The sequence below is a fragment of the Procambarus clarkii genome, chromosome 38 (genome assembly GCF_040958095.1).
Source record: "Procambarus clarkii isolate CNS0578487 chromosome 38, FALCON_Pclarkii_2.0, whole genome shotgun sequence".
NCBI classification, from domain to species: Eukaryota; Metazoa; Arthropoda; class Malacostraca; order Decapoda; family Cambaridae; genus Procambarus; species Procambarus clarkii.
Window position 1 is genome coordinate 21,766,060 of NC_091187.1, and position 20,983 is coordinate 21,787,042.

Below are 20,983 nucleotides of genomic sequence, written 5' to 3' on the forward strand. Positions count from 1 at the left end.
CGAAGACTCTATCCTCAATCCCGAATACTTTATCCTCAGCGCCGAAGACTTTATGCTCAATCCCGAAGACTTTATCCTCAACCCCGAAGACTTTATCCTCAGCACCGAAGACTTTGTCCTCAATCCCGAAGACTTTGTCCTCAACACCAAAGACTTTATCCTCAATCCCGAAGACTTTATTCTCAACCCTGAAGACTTATCCTCAATCCCGAAGACTTTATCCTCAACCCCGAACACTTATCCTCAATCCCGAAGACTTTATCCTCAATCCCGAAGACTTTATCCTCAACCCAGAAGACTTATCCTCAATCCCGAAGACTTATCCTCAACCCCGAAGACTTTATTCTCAACCCCGACGGCATTATCCACCAACCAACAGCCGCCACCACTCGCAAGAGTGTCGACGGTTCCCGCCAAAACAATTAAAATTTTAGTAGTATTCTCCAATAAACTATAAATAAACTTTACTGAATGATTAGTACAGAGAGCTCAAACTTTAGCTCAAGTTTGAGTTAGCTTTGACTCAAACTATGTCAACAAATCCAATAAATCTACCTTTTAAGTAAGGTGAAAATTATACGGGATGTACTGGAGCTCATTATATATTCATGGAACTTGAAATTTACAGTGCAGCTTAATTTGCATAATTTACATAAAGTTTATCAGATTGTAAGGAATTGGTGACTTGTGCTGTTAATAAAAGTAAGTTGGAGTTTATGCTAAGATTTATATGAGTGAGATGATGCTTACGCCTTTACTGATGGGTCAAGGATGATATGTACGCCTTTACTGATGGGTCAAGGATGATATGTACGCCTTTACTGATGGGTCAAGGATGATATGGACGCCTTTACTGATGGGTCAAGGATGATATCTAGGACGCCTTTACTGATGGGTCAAGGATGATATCTAGGACACCTTTACTGATGGGTCAAGGATGATATCTAGGACGCCTTTAGTGATAGGCAAGCAGGCAGGGTGCCAGCGGTGCTAGAGAGTGCCAGGCAGGGTGCCAGCGGTGCTAGAGAGTGCCAGGCAAGGTGCCAGTGGGAATAAAATACTGACAACCTGTCAACACCGCTGGAGGTGTTGACAGGAGGGTACAGTCCTTGCACCGCTGCTTTCCCTTATTCTCATATCAGATATAGACAAAAATACAAATCACAGCTTCGTATCATCCTTTGCAGATGACACAAAAATCAGTATGAAAATTACCTCGGCTGAAGACATTGAAAAACTTCAAGCTGATATTAATAAAGTTTTCGACTGGGCATCAGAAAATAACATGATGTCTAACAGTGATAAATTCCAGGTACTAAGGTACGGTAAAAATGAGGACCTTAAACATAATACAGAGTACAAAGCACAATCAAATGTACCCATAGTAGGAAAACAGCATGTAAAGGATTTGGGAATAATAATGTCTGACGACCTAACGTTTAAGGAGCATAACCAAGCAAATATTGCGACAGCCATAAAAATGATCGGATGGATTACGAGAACTTTCAAATCCAGGGATCCCATCACAATGGCTGTACTCTTCAAGTCACTTGTGTTGTCCCGTCTTGAGTACTGCTCAGTACTCACTTCCCCCTTCAGAGCAGGAGAGATTGCTGAAATAGAGGGAATACAGAGAACATATACGGCACGCATAGACGCAATAAAGCACCTAAATTATTGGGATCGTCTCAAAGCCCTCCAAATGTACTCACTAGAAAGAAGACGAGAGAGATATCAAATAATATACACATGGAAGATACTGGAGGGCCAAGTACCAAATCTACACAGTAAAATAAGAACGTACTGGAGTGAACGATATGGAAGAAAATGCAGAATAGAACCAGTGAAGAGCAGAGGTGCCATAGGCACAATCAGAGAACACTGTATAAACATCAGAGGTCCGCGGTTGTTCAACGTCCTCCCAGCGAGCATAAGAAATATTGCCGGAACAACCGTGGACATCTTCAAGAGGAAACTAGATTTATTCCTCCAAGGAGTGCCGGATCAACCGGGCTGTGGTGGGTATGTGGGCCTGCGGGCTGCTCCAAGCAACAGCCTGGTGGACCAAACTCTCACAAGTCAAGCCTGGCCTCGGGCCGGGCTTGGGGAGTAGAACAACTCCCAGAACCCCATCAACCAGTTATCAAGCAGGAGGGACAGGAACGTGGTCTCAATGTTTCAACAAGCCAAGAGGTCCCTGATGGAGACCATCAGATGAGATGCTGCATCTCTCTCCTCTTGTGTTCTCCATTGTAGTTGTCTCGTGTTCTAGCTGTTCTCAATAATATAACGTTCACTAATATACTCTCATGGATAATCTCTCTAATATAATGTTTTCAAACGTGGTACCTATAATAGCACTCGGTATAAGGTTCGCTGCTTAGACGTTCACGAATGTTATGTTCTCGAGAACATGGTGTTCTAAAATAACGTTTTTAATATAATGTTTTCTATCATAACGTATTCTATAACATTTTCTAAAACACTGTTCTCTAATATGATATGAAGAACAATAATATGTTATAAATAATAACATGTTATCAAGAACAATAACATGTTATCAAGAACAATAACATGTTATCATGAACAATAACATGTTAACAAGAACAATAACATGTTATCAAGAACAATAACATGTTCTTGTGTGTGAAGGTGGTCAAGGGAGCCTGACTTGTTCTAGTGTGAAGGTTATTGTTATAAACAACCTATTGTGCCTCGGAGCTCTTAAACTCTTTAATATATGTAAACAAAGCCGCCATGATTGAAGAAAGATGCACAGGTTCCGTAAGTAGTGGCGTATGTGTGAAGTCTCCGAAACACTTGAAAAGTCGCAATGACAAATTGGCAGATCCTGAGTGGCTGGCCAAATTAGCATTGCAAATGCCAGGGACCCGGCTCTAATCCCTCCAATTTGGGTGCTGCCAATTTTTACTCGCATATATAAATGCGTTTTGTGTGTGTGACTTTGTATAGGAGAGAGGAGACATTATTATGTACCCTCCGCCAGGGAATAGTGCAAGTTGTCTTTACTCGAGTTATCCCTCCAGCGCCCTCCCACTTGACAAAGAAAACGGGAATTACATGATCTTTGTTGCCACTGATTTTTGTCCTTTTCTTTTACTTGTCTATATAAATGGAGGTCCTCTAAGTTGGTGGAGCTGTTTGGGTTAAAAGGTCAGGTTGAAATACATCAACATCTCACTCTGTCTCTGTCTCTCTCTCTCTCCCTCTCTCTCTCTCCCTCTCTCTCTCTCCCTCTCTCTCTCTCCCTCTCTCTCTCTCCTTCTCTGTTATTCTACTCATTTACGCTCATTAACATTCACGTTTCTGTTGATTACACACTTCTTCATCGAAATTAAATTCCAGCGAAATGTTGTCTAGAGAAGGTAAACCCAGACTAGTAATTACCTGGAGACGTCAGTGTGGGGGAGCTGCTCCCTTGATGAATACCTGGAGACCTCAGTGTGGGGGAGCTGCTCCCTTGATGAATACCTGGAGACCTCAGTGTGGGGGAGCTGCTCCCTTGATGAATACCTGGAGACCTCAGTGTGGGGGAGCTGCTCCCTTGATGAATACCTGGAGACGTCAGTGTGGGGGAGCTGCTCCCTTGATGAATACCTGGAGACGTCAGTGTGGGGGAGCTGCTCCCTTGATGAATACCTGGAGACGTCAGTGTGGGGGAGCCGCTCCCTTGATGAATACCTGGAGACGTCAGTGTGGGGGAGCCGCTCCCTTGATGAATACCTGGAGACGTCAGTGTGGGGGAGCCGCTCCCTTGATGAATACCTGGAGACGTCAGTGTGGGGGAGCTGCTCCCTTGATGAATACCTGGAGACGTCAGTGTGGGGGAGCTGCTCCCTTGATGAATACCTGGAGACGTCAGTGTGGGGGAGCCGCTCCCTTGATGAATACCTGGAGACGTCAGTGTGGGGGAGCTGCTCGCTTGATGAATACCTGGAGACGTCAGTGTGAGGGAGCCGCTCCCTTGATGAATACCTGGAGACGTCAGTGTGGGGGATCCGCTCCCTTGATGAATACCTGGAGACGTCAGAGTGGGGGAGCCGCTCCCTTGATGAATACCTGGAGACGTCAGTGTGGGGGAGCCGCTCCCTTGATGAATACCTGGAGACGTCAGTGTGGGGGAGCTGCTCCCTTGATGAATACCTGGAGACGTCAGTGTGGGGGAGCCGCTCCCTTGATGAATACCTGGAGACCTCAGTGTGGGGGAGCTGCTCCCTTGATGAATACCTGGAGACGTCAGTGTGGGGGAGCCGCTCCCTTGATGAATACCTGGAGACCTCACTGAGGGGGAGCTGCTCCCTTGATGAATACCTGGAGACCTCAGTGTGGGGGAGCTGCTCCCTTGATGAATACCTGGAGACCTCAGTGTGGGGGAGCTGCTCCCTTGATGAATACCTGGAGACCTCAGTGTGGGGGAGCTGCTCCCTTGATGAATACCTGGAGACCTCAGTGTGGGGGAGCTGCTCCCTTGATGAATACCTGGAGACCTCAGCGTGGGGGAGCTGCTCCCTTGATGAATACCTGGAGACCTCAGTGTGGGGGAGTTGCTCCCTTGATGAATACCTGGAGACCTCAGTGTGGGGGAGCTGCTCCCTTGATGAATACCTGGAGACGTCAGAGTGGGGGAGCCGCTCCCTTGATGAATACCTGGAGACCTCAGTGTGGGGGAGCTGCTCCCTTGATGAATACCTGGAGACCTTAGTGTGGGGGAGCCGCTCCCTTGATGAATACCTGGAGACGTCAGCGTGGGGGAGCTGCTCCCTTGATGAATACCTGGAGACCTCAGTGTGGGGGACCCGCTCCCTTGATGAATACCTGGAGACCTGAGCGTGGGGGAGCTGCTCCCCTGATGAATACGTCCAGCCCTGCGCCCGGCTCCAAGCACACTTTAATTAACATTAATAACGTTTTTAGTAACCACAATCTCTTGATAAGTTAGCTTACTGGGACAATATGTTGGCTTCTAAATGTAGGTGCTTGGCTCACGACGGTCTCATTAACGAAGTGGGTCTCATTAACGAAGTGGGTCTCATTAACGAGAGGTCTGATTAACGAGGGGTCTGATTAACGAGGGGTCTGATTAACGAGGGGTCTGATTAACGAGGGGTCTGATTAACGAGGGGTCTGATTAACGAGGGGTCTGATTAACGAGGGGTCTAATCAACGAGCGGCCTGATTAACGAAAGGACTTATCAACTAAGAATATGGTTAACGAAGAGTCTGTTGAATAAGGTGTCTTCTTAGTGAAGCATCTTGATTAACGAGGCATTTAATCAATGAATTGTCTTATCTACTAAGCGTGTGATCAACGAGGAATCTGGCTAACGACGCGCCTCGTTAATACAAGGATTACATCTCAAATCGATTAGTCTCCCGGATCTTTCCCATGACATATCGACCAGTGACGGGCCAGTGATTGACAGGAATATTGGTGCAAGTATTTCCTTACAGTTCTTCCCCTCATTTGCGGGTCCAGCGTCCACTTGTATCCACTTGTCTTACTTTCTTCAGCTTAAAGACTGTCTTTGCTCACCTAGCCTTTTCTCAGTATTTTGTACGTTGTTATCATATCTCCTCTATTTCTTCTGTCCTCCAAGGTTGTGAGATCCAGTTCCTTCAGCCTAGCCTTATAACTTAACCCTCTAAGCTCTGGCACTAATCTAGTTGCAAACTGCAGTTTCTAAATTGTTGTTTTATGTTTCATAAGGTGTGGATTCCAGGCAGGTGCCGCATACTCCAGTACTGGTCTAATGAAAGCTGTGTAGACTGCTTTGAACGCGTCCTCATTTAGGTTTCTAAAGGAAGTTGTAATGTTTGCCAGCGTCCCATATGCCGCTGATGGTACTCTGCCTGTGTGTGTCTCTGGTCTTATGGATGGAATTATATCCATTCCCAAATCTCTTTCTCTCTCAGATTCCTGCAATTGCCTTCCATTAATGGTGTTGACAACTTCTGGTCTTCTATGTTCCTTCCCCATCTTCATCACTTTACACTTTTTAGGATTGAACTCCAGCAACCATTTGTTTGTACACTCCTGGAGTTTGTTAAGGTAATTTTGTAACATTTCATCTCCCAAATGATGTTTGTGTGTGTGTGTGTGTGTGTGTGTATTCACCTAGTTGTGTTTGCGGGGGTTGAGCTTTGCTCTTTCGGCCCGCCTCTCAACTGTTTACTAACTACTTTATTTTTTATTTATTTTTCCACACCACACACACACACCCCAAGAAGCAGCCCGTGGCAGCTAACTAACTCCGAGGTACCTATTTACTGCTAGGTAACAGAGTCATCAGGGTGAAAGAAACTTTGCACATTTGTTTCTGCCTAGTGCGGGAATCGAACCCGCGCCACAGAGTCCAGTGTGCTATCCAGTCACCCACCGGCCCCGTAAATGATGTGTGTGTGTGTGTGTGATACAGGGTGGTGATGGCTGACTCAGCCCCCCCCCCCCCACGTGATGGTAGGGTAGGGAGGGAGGGGGTGTAGGGGGGGCGCCTGGTTCAACTCGCTGCGTTACGGTGGGTAAAATCTGATATACACAGCAATACTGTGTTTTATGAGGTGGAGGAGTGAGGTGGTGGTGGTGCAGGGGGCGGTGTCGTCTCTCACCCGGGTCACCCGCCTAACATTTACAGTGTAATATTCGCCACCTTTTGTGTTCCAATGTTGATGACGACTCGTCACTTGACGTGTCGTCACTCGTCACTTGACGTCTCGTCACTCGTCACTTGACGTGTCGTCACTCGTCACTTGACGTGTCTTCCTTTTGGATTCCTAGACGTCTAATGTTCTATTGTTAAGGACTCGTCAACGTATTTTCTTGTCTGTCATTTTCTCACTCTTTCTGTGCATGTCTTGTCAGTCTCTGTCTCTGTCTCTCTCTGTTCCTCCTTCGTTCTTTCCTTCAGTGACTCCTGTGACTGATATTAGGTGGGTACAGGAGCAGACGACTGCTGTCTCCTGTTAGCTGGCTGAGAGCTTTCAGTATGTGTTCCTTTTTATTCATCTTATACATACATTATACACTATCGAGTGAGAAATTGGTTTTTGTTTTGCATATACATATGTATAAATAAATGAAAGTATACATACATGTGACAAACATGCCTTAAAAACACACTACCACAGCTCGAGAACAATTCAAACTTAATTCCAAGTGCGTTTTGAGTACAAACTGAGTGAGTACATGACTCCCTTAAGTCGAGACGCATCTTGAGTACAATATATGCGAATAATATACGAGTATAGGAGTGAATATTATAGTAGAGAATATATATAAGAATATATATCTTATATTCAAAATGCTTGAATAAGAGAATTTTGAATACAAGCGCATCTAGTACAATGGTATCTTGAGTTCAAGAATATTTCGAGTGCAAGTACATCTTGAGTACAGTATAAAGAGCATCATGAGTACAAGCGCATCTCGAGTTCAAGAGTATCATGAGGACACATCTTCACGGAGTGGAAGCGTGCCCAGTCAATCCACCCTTCAGCTTATGTTCAGACACCAAGCCTCGGACACCCAACCTGTCCTCCCACTTAAGGCCCCTCAACATTGACCTTACCGACCACAACGTCAAAAACCCAGTGCAATACTGAAATTTGAAGCACCGCAATGTTGACTATACCCTTGAACTAATGAGCAATGTGTTCCTATGCTTTGGTTAGGCCAAACCACCGCATTCTGGACGTTGTCAAGTGAGGATAGTTTGGTATACTAGTTATAAGTATGTTAAAGAGTCTTATATAGAAGGTTATATAACATAGATATGCTCTATATCACTGTTATTTGGTTATATAATGTTTTATATTGTATTATTAAATGGGTTACCTGGCTGTGCCACGCTCTGTGTATTTACTATTTGTGTCTGCAGAATCGAGCTCTTGGACCCCGCCTTTCTAACCAATATATTTTCCCTTTACTATGTCTACTACATATAGTTCTCCCTAACACACACACTCACACTGGGGTCTGGTAGCTGAGTCGATTGCGTAATTCTCATAATTCTGGACTCGTAATTCTGTGGCCCGGGTTCGATTCCCGAAACAGTGTAACAAACTAGGTTGTTGTAGGAATTATCCAGTATGTTCTCTCTCAGACATGGGAGTGTGGGTAATTGGAGTCACAGTGTAGTTGACCTGACTCAGGGACCACGGACCTGACTCAGGGACCACGGGGCATCCCCTGGGAATTAGCGGTCTAGGGGCACAAGATGACTGGCGCCTTTGTCTCATAGTAACGCATAATGAATTCTTGAGGTTATCTTGAGATGATTTCGGGGCTTTAGTGTCCCCGCGGCCCGGTCCTCGACCAGGCCTCCACCCCCAGGAAGCAGCCCGTGACAGCTGACTAACTCCCAGGTACCTATTTACTGCTAGGTAACAGGGGCATTCAGAGTGAAAGAAACTTTGCCCATTATTTTACAGAATTCAGTAATTTAGAGAAATTAGTGTTGTGTGTGTGCATGCTGGATATGTGGAAGCTGGTCAGAATTGTATTTCACCTTTGTAAACGCACATTTATGTAAAAAAAATCGAACACTTTATGTAGGACAGTCGTAAATCTGTGTATTTATGTATATAGGTAACATTAACATTTTAAAAGCATAACAATCACCTTCTGTGGTTGATTGTTCAATAAACCCTTGAACTATATGTTTAACACATCTCTAACCCTGTCCATGGAGGACAGAAGAAAATGTATATTTGCTAGTTAGCATTGTAAATGTCTGGCCATCTCTGTGGTAGAAAACAAAATCTTCCATTCTCCCTCCCTCCCTCCATCCCATTCTCCCTCCCTCCATCCATCCCATTCTCCCTCCCTCCCTCCATCCCATTCTCCCTCCATCCCATTCTCCCTCCCTCCATCCCATTCTCCCTCCCTCCATCCCATTCTCCCTCCCTCCCTCCATCCCATTCTCCCTCCCTCCCTCCATCCCATTCTCCCTCCCTCCCTCCATCCCATTCTCCCTCCCTCCCTCCATCCCATTCTCCCTCCCTTCCTCCATCCCATTCTCCCTCCCTCCCTCCATCCCATTCTCCCTCCCTCCCTCCATCCCAATCTCCCTCCCTCCCACCATCCCATTCTCCCTCCCTCCCTCCACCCCATTCTCCCCCCCTCCCTCCATCCCATTCTCCCTCCCTCCCTCCATCCCTTTCTCCCTCACTCCCTCCTTCCCATTCTCCCCCCCTCCCTCCATCCCATTCTCCCTCCCTCCCTCCATCCCATTCTCCCTCCCTCCATCCCATTCTCCCTCCCTCCCTCCATCCCATTCTCCCTCCCTCCCTCCATCCCATTCTCCCTCCCTCCCTCCATCCCATTCTCCCTCCCTCCCTCCATCCCATTCTCCCTCCCTCCATCCATCCCATTCTCCCTCCCTCCATCCCATTCTCCCTCCCTCCCTCCCATTCTCCCTCCCTCCATCCCATTCTCCCTCCCTCCCTCCATCCCATTCTCCCTCCCTCCCTCCCTCCATCCCATTCTCCCTCCCTCCCTCCATCCCATTCTCCCTCCCTCCCTCCACCCCATTCTCCCTCCCTCCCTCCACCCCATTCTCCCTCCCTCCCTCCATCCCTTTCTCCCTCCCTCCCTCCATCCCATTCTCCCCCCCTCCCTCCATCCCATTCTCCCTCCCTCCCTCCATCCCATTCTCCCTCCCTCCATCCCATTCTCCCTCCCTCCATCCCATTCTCCCTCCCTCCATCCCATTCTCCCTCCCTCCATCCCATTCTCCCTCCCTTCCTCCATCCCATTCTCCCTCCCTCCCTCCACCCCATTCTCCCTCCCTCCCTCCATTCCATTCTCCCTCCCTCCCTCCCTCCATCCCATTCTCCCTCCCTCCATCCCATTCTCCCTCCCTCCATCCCATTCTCCCTCCCTCCATCCCATTCTCCCTCCCTCCATCCCATTCTCCCTCCCTCCCTCCCATTCTCCCTCCCTCCCTCCCATTCTCCCTCCATCCCATTCTCCCTCCCTCCATCCCATTCTCCCTCCCTCCCTCCCATTCTCCCTCCTAGCAATGCGGTAAATATCTGAATTCACTACTATTTAGTGCTAAAGTCTATGGACTCTGAGCAGAACATTTCACATCCACAGACTTGGTGAAGGTGGGGCATTGGGGCTGTGCCCTCCTTCAGGGGGGCACTGGGCCACGGCCCTGCTCCCCTGTGACACTCCTGATAAGGTCTGTCTATGAGGAGACTAACGACTGGTCTGTTTATGAGGGAATTAGGGGATGCGAGGTCTGTTTATGAGACCAAAGAGCTGTTTATGAGTTGGATGGTCTGATTATGAGCAGACTGGTGGAGGGTCTTATTATGAGCAGACTGGTGGATGGTCTGATTATGAGCAGACTGGTGGATGGTCTGATTATGAGCAGACTGGAGGATGGTCTGTTTATGAGCAGACTGGTGGATGGTCTGATTATGAGCAGACTGGTGGATGGTCTGATTATGAGCAGACTGGTGGATGGTCTGATTATGAGCAGACTGGAGGATGGTCTGATTATGAGCAGACTGGTGGATGGTCTGATTATGAGCAGACTGGACAATGGTCTGTTTATGAGAGCATGAGACTTGAAGGAGTGTGTATGAGGAGACCAAGGGGCTGGCTGTATACATGGAACAAGTCACCATGTATACATACACATGTAACAAGAGGACTGTATACTGTTCCAAAATATTTTTAATTAAATAATAACAGGTAATATATTTCTTAAGATCTTTATTGCATCTCCAAGACCTGTCTTTCATTGTACATTTCTGACCAATAAACTAGATCAGGGAAAAAAAAGAAAAAAGATTTTACTAATATTAGCACTCCCCAGCGTGGGAGCTGGTGCCTCGCGTGTCCCACTATAGTTTATTTGATCCACACAGGCGAGAGTGCCTCCCCCCCCATCCTAGCTACCCCCCACCCACACTATTCTCCCTACCCCCCCAACCCCCAAGAACAGGGGGTTGAGGACACCGCAGCAAGGCATGCCTTGCCCCAACACCAACAGTCATGTGGTGCACCGCATGCGGCCAACATAATGTTGTGAGGCACAAATCCTCGCATATATGTTTGCTCTTTATACACAGGTAATTATGAGGGGAAAGTGTCAAGCCTGCATGACTAATGAGGCATTTGTAAGGGTTATGAGGAGACACCAAGAGCTGGGATATGACACACTGAGAGCTGGGATATGACACACTAAGAGCTGGGATATGACACACTAAGAGCTGGGATATGACACACTGAGAGCTGGGATATGACACACTGAGAGCTGGGATATGACACACTAAAAGCTGGAATATGAGACACTAAGAGCTGGAATATGACACACTAAGAGATGGGATATGACACACTAAGAGCTGGGATATGACACACTAAGAGATGGGATATGACACACTGAGAGCTGGGATATGACACACTAAGAGCTGGAATATGACACACTAAGAGCTGGGATATGAGGACACACTAAGAGCTGGGATATGACACACTAAGAGCTGGGATATGACACACTACGAGCTGGGATATGACACACTAAGAGCTGGGATATGACACACTAAGAGCTGGAATATGACACACTAAGAGCTGGGATATGAGGACACACTAAGAGCTGGGATATGACACACTAAGAGCTGGGATATGACAAACTAAGAGCTGGGATATGACACACTGAGAGCTGGGATATGACACACTAAGAGCTGGGATATGACACACTAAGAGCTGGGATATGACACACTAAGAGCTGGGATATGAGGACACACTAAGAGCTGGGATATGAGGACACACTAAGAGCTGGGATATGAGGACACACTAAGAGCTGGGATATGAGGACACACCAAGAGCTGGGATATGACACACTAAGAGCTGGGATATGACACACTAAGAGCTGGGATATGACACACTAAGAGCTGGGATATGACACACTAAGAGCTGGGATATGACACACTAAGAGCTGGGATATGACACACTAAGAGCTGGGATATGACACACTGAGAGCTGGGATATGACACACTAAGAGCTGGGATATGTCATACCAAGAGCTGGGATATGATTCAGATAGATATCATCTATCTGAAGATGGTATGTTAACAGGAAAACACAAAAATCCAACCATCATAGTCAGACAAATCACATCAACACAGCCCGGCTTTCTGGCAAACTTTGGGAGCTTGTGAAGACATGAAATACAGAATTATTCAAAGCTTAGAGTAACGTGAAGACGTGATTTTTATTGTATAGAAGGTCTTGGTGGTGGTGGATGGTGGTAGTGGTGGTAGTGGTGGATGGTGGTAGTGGTGGATGGTGGTAGTGGTGGTAGTGGTGGATGGTGGTAGTGGTGGATGGTGGTAGTGGTGGATGGTGGTAGTGGTGGATGGTGGTAGTGGTGGTGACATACTCTCCAAAGAGACAGCCTCTGCATCCTTTGTCAAACATCTGATCCACACACACCTGGCCGCACACACCTGGTCCACACACCTGGCCGCACACACCTGGCCCCACACACCTGGCCGCACACACCTGGTCCACACACCTGGCCCCACACACCTGGCCCCACACACCTGACCGCACACACCTGGCCCCACACACCTGGCCGCACACACCTGGTCCACACACCTGGCCCCACACACCTGGTGGTGGTGGTGTCCTGGTGGCCCCCCCCCCACTCTTCCATACACTGCTCCACGTCCAGAGACTGGTGACTGGTAGACTGGGAGAGGTCGACTGACACACACACAGACAATGACTCCGAAACAGAGATAAAGTCACAGATAAACTATCAACAACACAACCACCACCACAACTACCACCACCAACACTACGACAACCAGTACCACCCCCCACAACTACCACCCACCACCACCAGTGCCACCACCAGTACCACCACCACAACCACCACCACCACCACCAGTACCACCACCACCACCTACACTACCACTCATCACCACAGTACCACCACCACCACCAGTACCACCACCACCACCTACACTACCACTCATCACCACAGTACCACCACCACCACCACCACCACCACCTACACTACCACTCATCACCACAGTACCACCACCACCACCACCATGGAAAGATAGACTGGGAGAATGGGGACCCACATGGTGGTGCAGATACGTGGCGAGCTAAACTCTAGGAAGTGGCAACAAGGAACTTTCTGAGCCAACATGTCAAGGAACCCACAAGAGTGAGAGGCAATGTTGAACCAGCTAGACTCGACTTGATATTCACCCTGAATGAGTCAGAAATAAGGGAAGTCAAAGTTGAAGCCCCCATAGGAATGAGTGATCACAGTGTACTGACCTTTGAGTACTTGGTGGAGGTAGGGATAACCTATCCAAGGATGGAAGCGGAGGGAAAAAGACTGAATTACCGAAGAAGGAAATATGACGAGATGAGGAACTTCCTCAGGGGAATACCATGGGAAACAGAACTTAGACAAGAATGTGCAGGTCATGATGGATTTTGTCACCAGAAGTGCCAGGAAGCTGCAGACAGGTTTATCCCCGTCCAAAAGGAGAAAAACGAAAAACAACAGAAAAACCCATGGTTCAATCAGGAATGTAAGGTAGCGAAGCAACTGAGTAAAAGAAGCCCACCACCACCACCACAGGGCCAGCCCCCGGCCCACCACCACCACCACCACCACCACAGGCCCAGCCCCCGGCCCACCACCACCACCACAGGGCCAGCCCCCGGCCCACCACCACCACCACCACCACCACAGGCCCAGCCCCCGGCCCACCACCACCACCACAGGGCCAGCCCCCGGCCCGCCACACTGAGCCTCGCTCCCTGTAATTCACCCAAAAAAAACTCTCCTCAAAGGCCTTTATTATATAATGCTTAGACATATATTATGGTGACGTCTCTCACTACTAAGACACACGGCGCTTGTAAGTGATGAGTCTCGTGTATAGTCTTGGTGAAGCTGTTCTTGTGTCACTCACCAGTCGTCCCTCTCACTCCCTCACTCATTGTTACTCAATGTTCTTTTACTCAGTTTTTACTCATGTCTGTGTCAACGGCTGGACCCCTGAGGGTCGTTCACAGCCCGTCTTTATCAACAAAATGCTCGTTAATCCAGCCACACAACTTCTTGTTTATGACTGATAAACAGTTTACACGCGGCTCACAACTGCTGACATTCGAACACTTCCCGAACAGTGCTGCTGACGACTGGTGTTCGAACCACACCGCTGTAAATGCTCCACCCACCCACTACAGGTACAAATAATCACTAAGAGAACCTTAACCTAACCTAACCTAACCTAACCTAACCTAACCTAACCTAACCTAACCTAACCTACACCTAACCTACACCTAACCTAACCTAACCTACACCTAACCTAACCTAACCTACACCTAACCTAACCTAACCTAACCTAACCTAACCTAACCTAACCTACACCTAACCTAACCTAACCTAACCTACACCTAACCTAACCTAACCTAACCTACACCTAACCTAACCTAACCTAACCTAACCTAACCTAACCTAACCTAACCTACACCTAACCTACACCTAACCTAACCTAACCTACACCTAACCTAACCTAACCTACACCTAACCTAACCTAACCTAACCTAACCTAACCTAACCTAACCTACACCTAACCTAACCTAACCTAACCTAACCTACACCTAACCTAACCTAACCTAACCTACACCTAACCTAACCTAACCTAACCTAACCTAACCTACACCTAACCTAACCTAACCTACACCTAACCTAACCTAACCTAACCTACACCTAACCTAACCTAACCTAACCTACACCTAACCTAACCTAACCTAACCTAACCTACACCTAACCTAACCTAACCTACACCTAACCTAACCTAACCTAACCTACACCTAACCTAACCTAACCTACACCTAACCTAACCTAACCTAACCTAACCTACACCTAACCTAACCTACACCTAAATATGCCCAATATGATATATTGATAAATTGTTCTATTGTGATTGGCCAGCACGTTATAACTGATGACTACGTCTTTGGGGTCGGCCGCTGGATGGAATGACCACAGCCTGAGGATGGCATGACGGAGAAGAGGACACAGCCTCCACCTGTGTCCTCTTGGCCTTCTTGTTCTCAAGCTGAAGAGGCTAAACTTGTCCACCTGATTTATTCCCCTCAGTATCTTGTATGTTGTGATCATATCCCCTCTGCTCCTTCTACCCTCTAAGCCTTCCCTGTATGGTGTAGCTGCCTTCTGGTGTCCTCTCTCCCTTTCACATCCTTATTACCTTACACTTCATTGGGTTGAACTCCAGCTGCCATTTGACTGACCACTCCTGGAGTTTGTCAAGGTCTTCCCGTAACTTTCTGCAGTACACATCTGTTTTCACGGTCCTCGTCAGCTTTGCATCATCAGCTAACAGTGACTTGTCTGAGCTCACTACCTCGGGTGAGCTCATAAATTGAGAAGAGCAGTAGAGAGAACAAAGATAGAGCCTTGTGGGACCCCCACTTGTTACAGTCCTCCAGTTTGGCACTTCTCTCACTGCGAGTCTCTGTTTTCTGTCCTTTAGGTACTCCCCTCACCCAGTCTAGTGGTTTCCCAGTAATGAAACAGTTAAGAAATTTGACAAGGAAATATATTCTCTCTCGTTCTGTCTGTCTGTCTCTCTCTCTCTCCCTCCCTCTCACTCTCTCTCTTATTATGAACAAGACCCTGACGTCACCACCAGGACCCTGACGTCACCACCAGGACCCTGACGTCACCACCAGGACCCTGACGTCACCACCAGGACCCTGACGTCACCACCAGGACCCTGACGTCACCACCAGGACCCTGACGTCACCACCAGGACCCTGACGTCACCACCAGGACCCTGACGTAACCACCAGGACCCTGACGTCACCACCAGGATCCTGACGTCACCACCAGGATCCTGACGTCACATCAATATAGCAATAATCAATCACTTGTCACAGTCTCGCTGGCCCTCACGACCGCCAATTGTTGACTGCTGGAGGGTGGTTGAGCTGTTGTTAGTCTCTAATTGGTTCCTGGAACCTGCTCCCACTCTCCCAGCCCGCCCTGCTGTCACGCTGGTCTTGTGGAGTCATGGTCGGCCAGACTGTTGCTCGCAGCGGCCCGCAGGCATCGGGTCCCTGCATGTAGCACTAGCATATGATGCTAGTGTGTGTGTGTGTGTGTGTGTGTGTGTGTGTGTGTGTGTGTGTGTGTGTGTGTGTGTGTGTGTGTGTGAGTGTGGTGTGAGGGGGAAAAAAAGTAGTTGTGACGGGAAAGTGTAGGAGTGTAGATGTCCGGCAGTCCTCCAATGGCAGGTGTCAATGCCTAGTCACACTTATAAAAAAAAAAAGATAGACTGCTTGGCTGTTTATCTGTGGCAAAGTAAGGGAAGACAAGCAAAATACATAGTATGAACAATGAAACTTTAATTGATATAGAAAACATATTAAAAACAAAGACAATCTCTTAGCTATGAACAATGCAAACAAACAAGACAAAAACATATAACATAAATGAAGAATAGGGATGAAGTTACTCTCCAATAATGTAAATACACAGTGAAAATAATCAGGTGCTGAGAATATGGCGCTAGCTGAGAAACATCCACCTGATACACAGCGTATATCAGTTAGTTGTTCACGGCTTGAGAGCACAAGGATATTCTGACTTCAATGGCTGGTTCAAGCCCAGACATCGACTCAGGTAGAGGGCGCTGAGGTGCAGAGGTGCAGGTGTGCAGTCGGCGAGTCACCAATCAGGAGCAGGGAGGCTAGGAAGGGTAGTTAGCTGGTTGATGACGAGCCGGCGTGGAGGGAGTGTGGAGTAGGGGTGAGTCTTGGGTACGTTTGCCTCCTGGTCAAAACGTTTTGTGCTACTGGTAGACGTATCTGGAAGGTAGCATCTTATTGTTGTATAATATACGTAACTTCATGTAGAGAAGAGCAGGCTCAATCTCTCTTGAAAGAGATTATCGTCACATAGTAAACAGTTGATTGACAGTTGAGAGGCGGGCCGAAAGAGCAAAGCTCAACCCCCTCAAACACAACTAGGTGAATACACACACACACACAGTAGTGTGTGTGTTAACGGATGGAATGCATTAGTCAGTAATGTGGTGGAGGCTGACTCCATACACAGTTTCAAATGTAGATATGATAGCGCCCAGTAGGCTCAGGAACCTGTACACCTGTTGATTGACAGTTGAGAGGCGGGACCAAAGAGCCAAAGCTCAACCCCCCGCAAACACAAATAGGTGAGTGCACACACATTCAACCAACACTTACAATACACTTTATACCACCACCATTTAACTGTCAATACACACACCTGGGCAACAAGAAATCAATGAACCACTACAACACATCACTGGTAAACTATTTGCCACTATACACATCACCGGCTGTATACCAGCCTGGTATACTGCCCCCTCACGTGTATACCAGCCTGGTATACTGCTCCCTCACGTGTATACCAGCCTGGTATACTGCCCCCTCACGTGTATACCAGCCTGGTATACTGCCCCCTCACGTGTATACCAGCCTGGTATACTGCTCCCTCACGTGTATACCAGCCTGGTATACTGCTCCCTCACGTGTATACCAGCCTGGTATACTGCTCCCTCACGTGTATACCAGCCTGGTATACTGCTCCCTCACGTGTATACCAGCCTGGTATACTGCTCCCTCACGTGTATACCAGCCTGGTATACCGAGTCCCCTTGCCAATATACCAGCATTGTATACTGAGTCTTAAGATTACAGTCCTTGGAATCCTGCTGAAGCCAGTCGAATGAAATGAGACATGATCGCGACATAAAAGATTATGAAATAATCCCATATGATAGATTGGCCAGATCTTTTGACACCACAAACACAAATTACTGAATAAAATAGGTTTGGAAAATACAGTAACAAATACCTTAGGAATTATTTCTCCACTAATATTGCAGGAAGCACTCGACAAGTTCTGTTTGAAGGACTTCTTCACAAGTACAGAACGATATACTACTCGTAAGTTATTTAATAATCAAACTACAGGTGAAGCAAGAGTCAGGTGTCACAGCTGTGAATCACCCCCCCCACACACACAGGTGTCACAGCTGTGAATCACCCCCCCCCCACACACACAGGTGTCACAGCTGTGAATCACCCCCCCCCCACACACACAGGTGTCACAGCTGTGAATCACCCCCCCCCACACACACAGGTGTCACAGCTGTGAATCACCCCCCCCCCACACACACAGGTGTCACAGCTGTGAATCACCCCCCCCCCCACACACACACACAGGTGTCGGAGGCTAATGTAACAGGTGGAATATAGATTGCTGTAAGAGGCCAATGCAGTCACGTGTAAGAGGCTATTATAGACAGGTGTAATTACGGGCTCACCATAGCCCGTGCTACATGGACATTTCGTTCTGAGTAACTATATCTAAAACAGCAACAACAACAGACTAATAGAGACAGGTGTAAGAGGATAATATACACAGGTATAACAATTTAATATAGACAGGTGTAAGAGGATAATATAGACAGGATGTCTTAGGTTCAGTTAAGTTAGGTAACTTTAGGTGTAGTTAGGTTGGGTTAAGTAAGAATGGCTTACGTTAGATTAGTTCGCTTTGCTGGATTAGGTCAGGTTAGGTTAACATTGAATAGGTTAGGAAGGATTAAGATGGATTATGTTTGGTTGGGTTGGATTTGGTTAGGTTGGGTTGGTTAGCGTAGGTGTGGTTGGGGTTGGTTAGGTTAGGATAGTGTGGATTAGGTTAGACTGGAGGTATTTAACGAGTACCACTAGCGTAATTTGGGTGCGTATTTTGATCACTAAAGTCATGAACTAAATTACCCGAACCTAACCTACCCGAGAACCCACGAATTGAAAACGGAACATCACGTCAATTTTGCCAACCGATGCGATTTAATAGTACATCAGATTTTGGCCGTAGGGGCGACAGATACGACACCCCCCCCCCCCCAGCCACACACGCGCCATCTAGACGCCAATACCATACACTCTCCCTCAGGCGTGTAAACTGTTTACTACCGCTGATCATTAGAAAATACGGGTAAACTGCGCATATTATCACTTGTAATTTAATCATGCGGGTCCTTAATGACCTAACGATCTGCAGGCATCGATTGAGAGGTATTATGTGCTGTCTATAATCATCAATTACAACAACCAGCCATTATGTGGCTTAACGAGCGCCGGCCATGGTAAGGCAGGTGGTGAGTGCTTGATCGTGTCACCCACATGTTGGTACCCCTGCGAGGCTCAGTTGGGGCCTTCCTTACCCGCTAGTTCACCAGTGATTAGTTAGGAACGAGTCTTACCCCTGCGAGGCTCAGTTGGGGCCTTTCTTACCCACTAGTTCACCAGTGATCAGTTATGAACGAGTCTTACACCTGCGAGGCTCAGTTGTGGCCTTCCTTACCCGCTAGTTCAACAGTGATCAGTTATGAACGAGTCTTACACCTGCGAGGCTTGGTTCTCAAAATATTCTACGCACTAATTTCTTTACTCTGCAGATCAGAAGTTCATCTACTTGAAGTCTTATTCCTTTCTTAATCTGATCTTACGCCATCTCCTCTGATATTAAACATCTTGGGAACTTCACTATATGACGCTGTGTTCTCTTACCAACAAAACCACTCCTATTCAAATTGTTTTCAAAAGAAATTACGAAAAATTTCAGAATATAATTTCTCTTACCTTGGGTGGCTGCGGTGTCTGCGTCTGCCACCTCCAGTCTGCTGGCCTTACTGCCCCGTCTGCTCCCTATCACCTTCACCCTCCGCGGAGAGCAGAAGATCACCCATATGTCCGTCTGCTTCCCTACACCGCGGTGTTGGGCGGGAATATGCGCGCGCTCCTTACCTGGAATTGACCACTCATAGTTAGGAACGAGTCTTCCCCTGGGAGGCTCAGTTTCCTATTTTCCTCAATTGTAATTAAACAGCGATTAATTATGAACGAGTCTTACCCCTGGGAGGCTCAGTTTCCTCCCTCGCCGACCTGTAATTCATCAGTGATCAAATATGGACGAGTCTTCACTCAATAAGTGTCAATAAGTGTCGCTGTATCTGATAAAGGTTGTACATAACGGCCACACTCCTTGCTTTCAAGTACAGGTCGTCACTCATAGATTACCTTACTTAATACTTTGGTCCCCTTTATATATATATATATATATATATATATATATATATATATATATATATATATATATATATATATATGTATATATATATATATATATATATATATATATATATATATATATATATATATATATATATATATATATATATATATATATCACTGTAGTCAATAACGTCCTCGGCACCCAACTTAACGACCTAAGTTCGATCCCCGGAAAGTTGTGCACCTGTCACTTGTGTTCACCCGGGAGGTAGGAAACTGTTGTGGCTAGCCTCCCGGGGAAGGTCACGAGTAAGCCTAAGGGGGAGGACTACTAAGCCTAAGAGGCTTCCTGTCCATAAAAAACGGGAACTATTACAAAATATAAATATCCTCATTCATTAGTATTGCTCTATTTCCATGCACCATAGTAAGGGGCCAGGGGCTGGCACCACAAAAGCCAGTGGCTGGCACCACAAAAGCCAGTGGCTGGCACCACAAAAGCCAGTGGCTGGCACGACAAAGCCAGGGGCAGGCACCACAAAAGCCAGGGGCTGGCACGACAAAGCCAGGGGCAGGCACCACAAAAGCCAGGGGCAGGCACCACAAAAGCCAGGGGCTGGCACCACAAAAGCCAGGGGCAGGCACCACAAAAGCCAGGGGCTGGCACCACAAAAGCCAGGGGCAGGCACCACAAAAGCCAGGGGCTGGCACAACAAAAGCCAGGGGCTGGCACCACAAAGCCAGGGGCTGGCACCACAAAAGCCAGGGGCAGGCACCACAAAAGCCAGGGGCAGGCACCACAAAAGCCAGGGGCTGGCACAACAA

General features: G+C 47.3%; 1 protein-coding gene across 1 annotated transcript; it reads right to left on the reverse strand.

Annotated features, from left to right (window-relative positions):
- Positions 1–634: 634 nt before the first annotated feature.
- On the reverse strand, positions 635–15,447 carry LOC138372287 (putative per-hexamer repeat protein 5). The gene is made up of 4 exons (XM_069337568.1): positions 15,277–15,447; positions 10,349–10,575; positions 3,409–4,907; positions 635–690 (listed from the first exon to the last, which is right to left on the reverse strand). Exons 1-4 carry the CDS (start codon positions 15,445–15,447, stop codon positions 635–637), a joined length of 1,953 nt encoding a protein of 650 aa, XP_069193669.1.
- Between the last annotated feature and the right edge of the window lie 5,536 nt (positions 15,448–20,983).

Coding starts and splice junctions, on each gene's coding strand:
- LOC138372287 (XM_069337568.1), bottom strand. CDS start 15,447: ATGAGCTCACCCGAGGTAGTGAGCTCAGACAAGTCACTGTTAGCTGAT. Junction 10,576..15,276: donor TCAACCCAATGAAGTGTAAG/GTAATAAGGATG, acceptor TCTCATAAACAG/ACCATTGTCCAGTCTGCTCA. Junction 4,908..10,348: donor CATAATCAGACCATCCACCA/GTCTGCTCATAA, acceptor TGTTAATTAAAG/TGTGCTTGGAGCCGGGCGCA.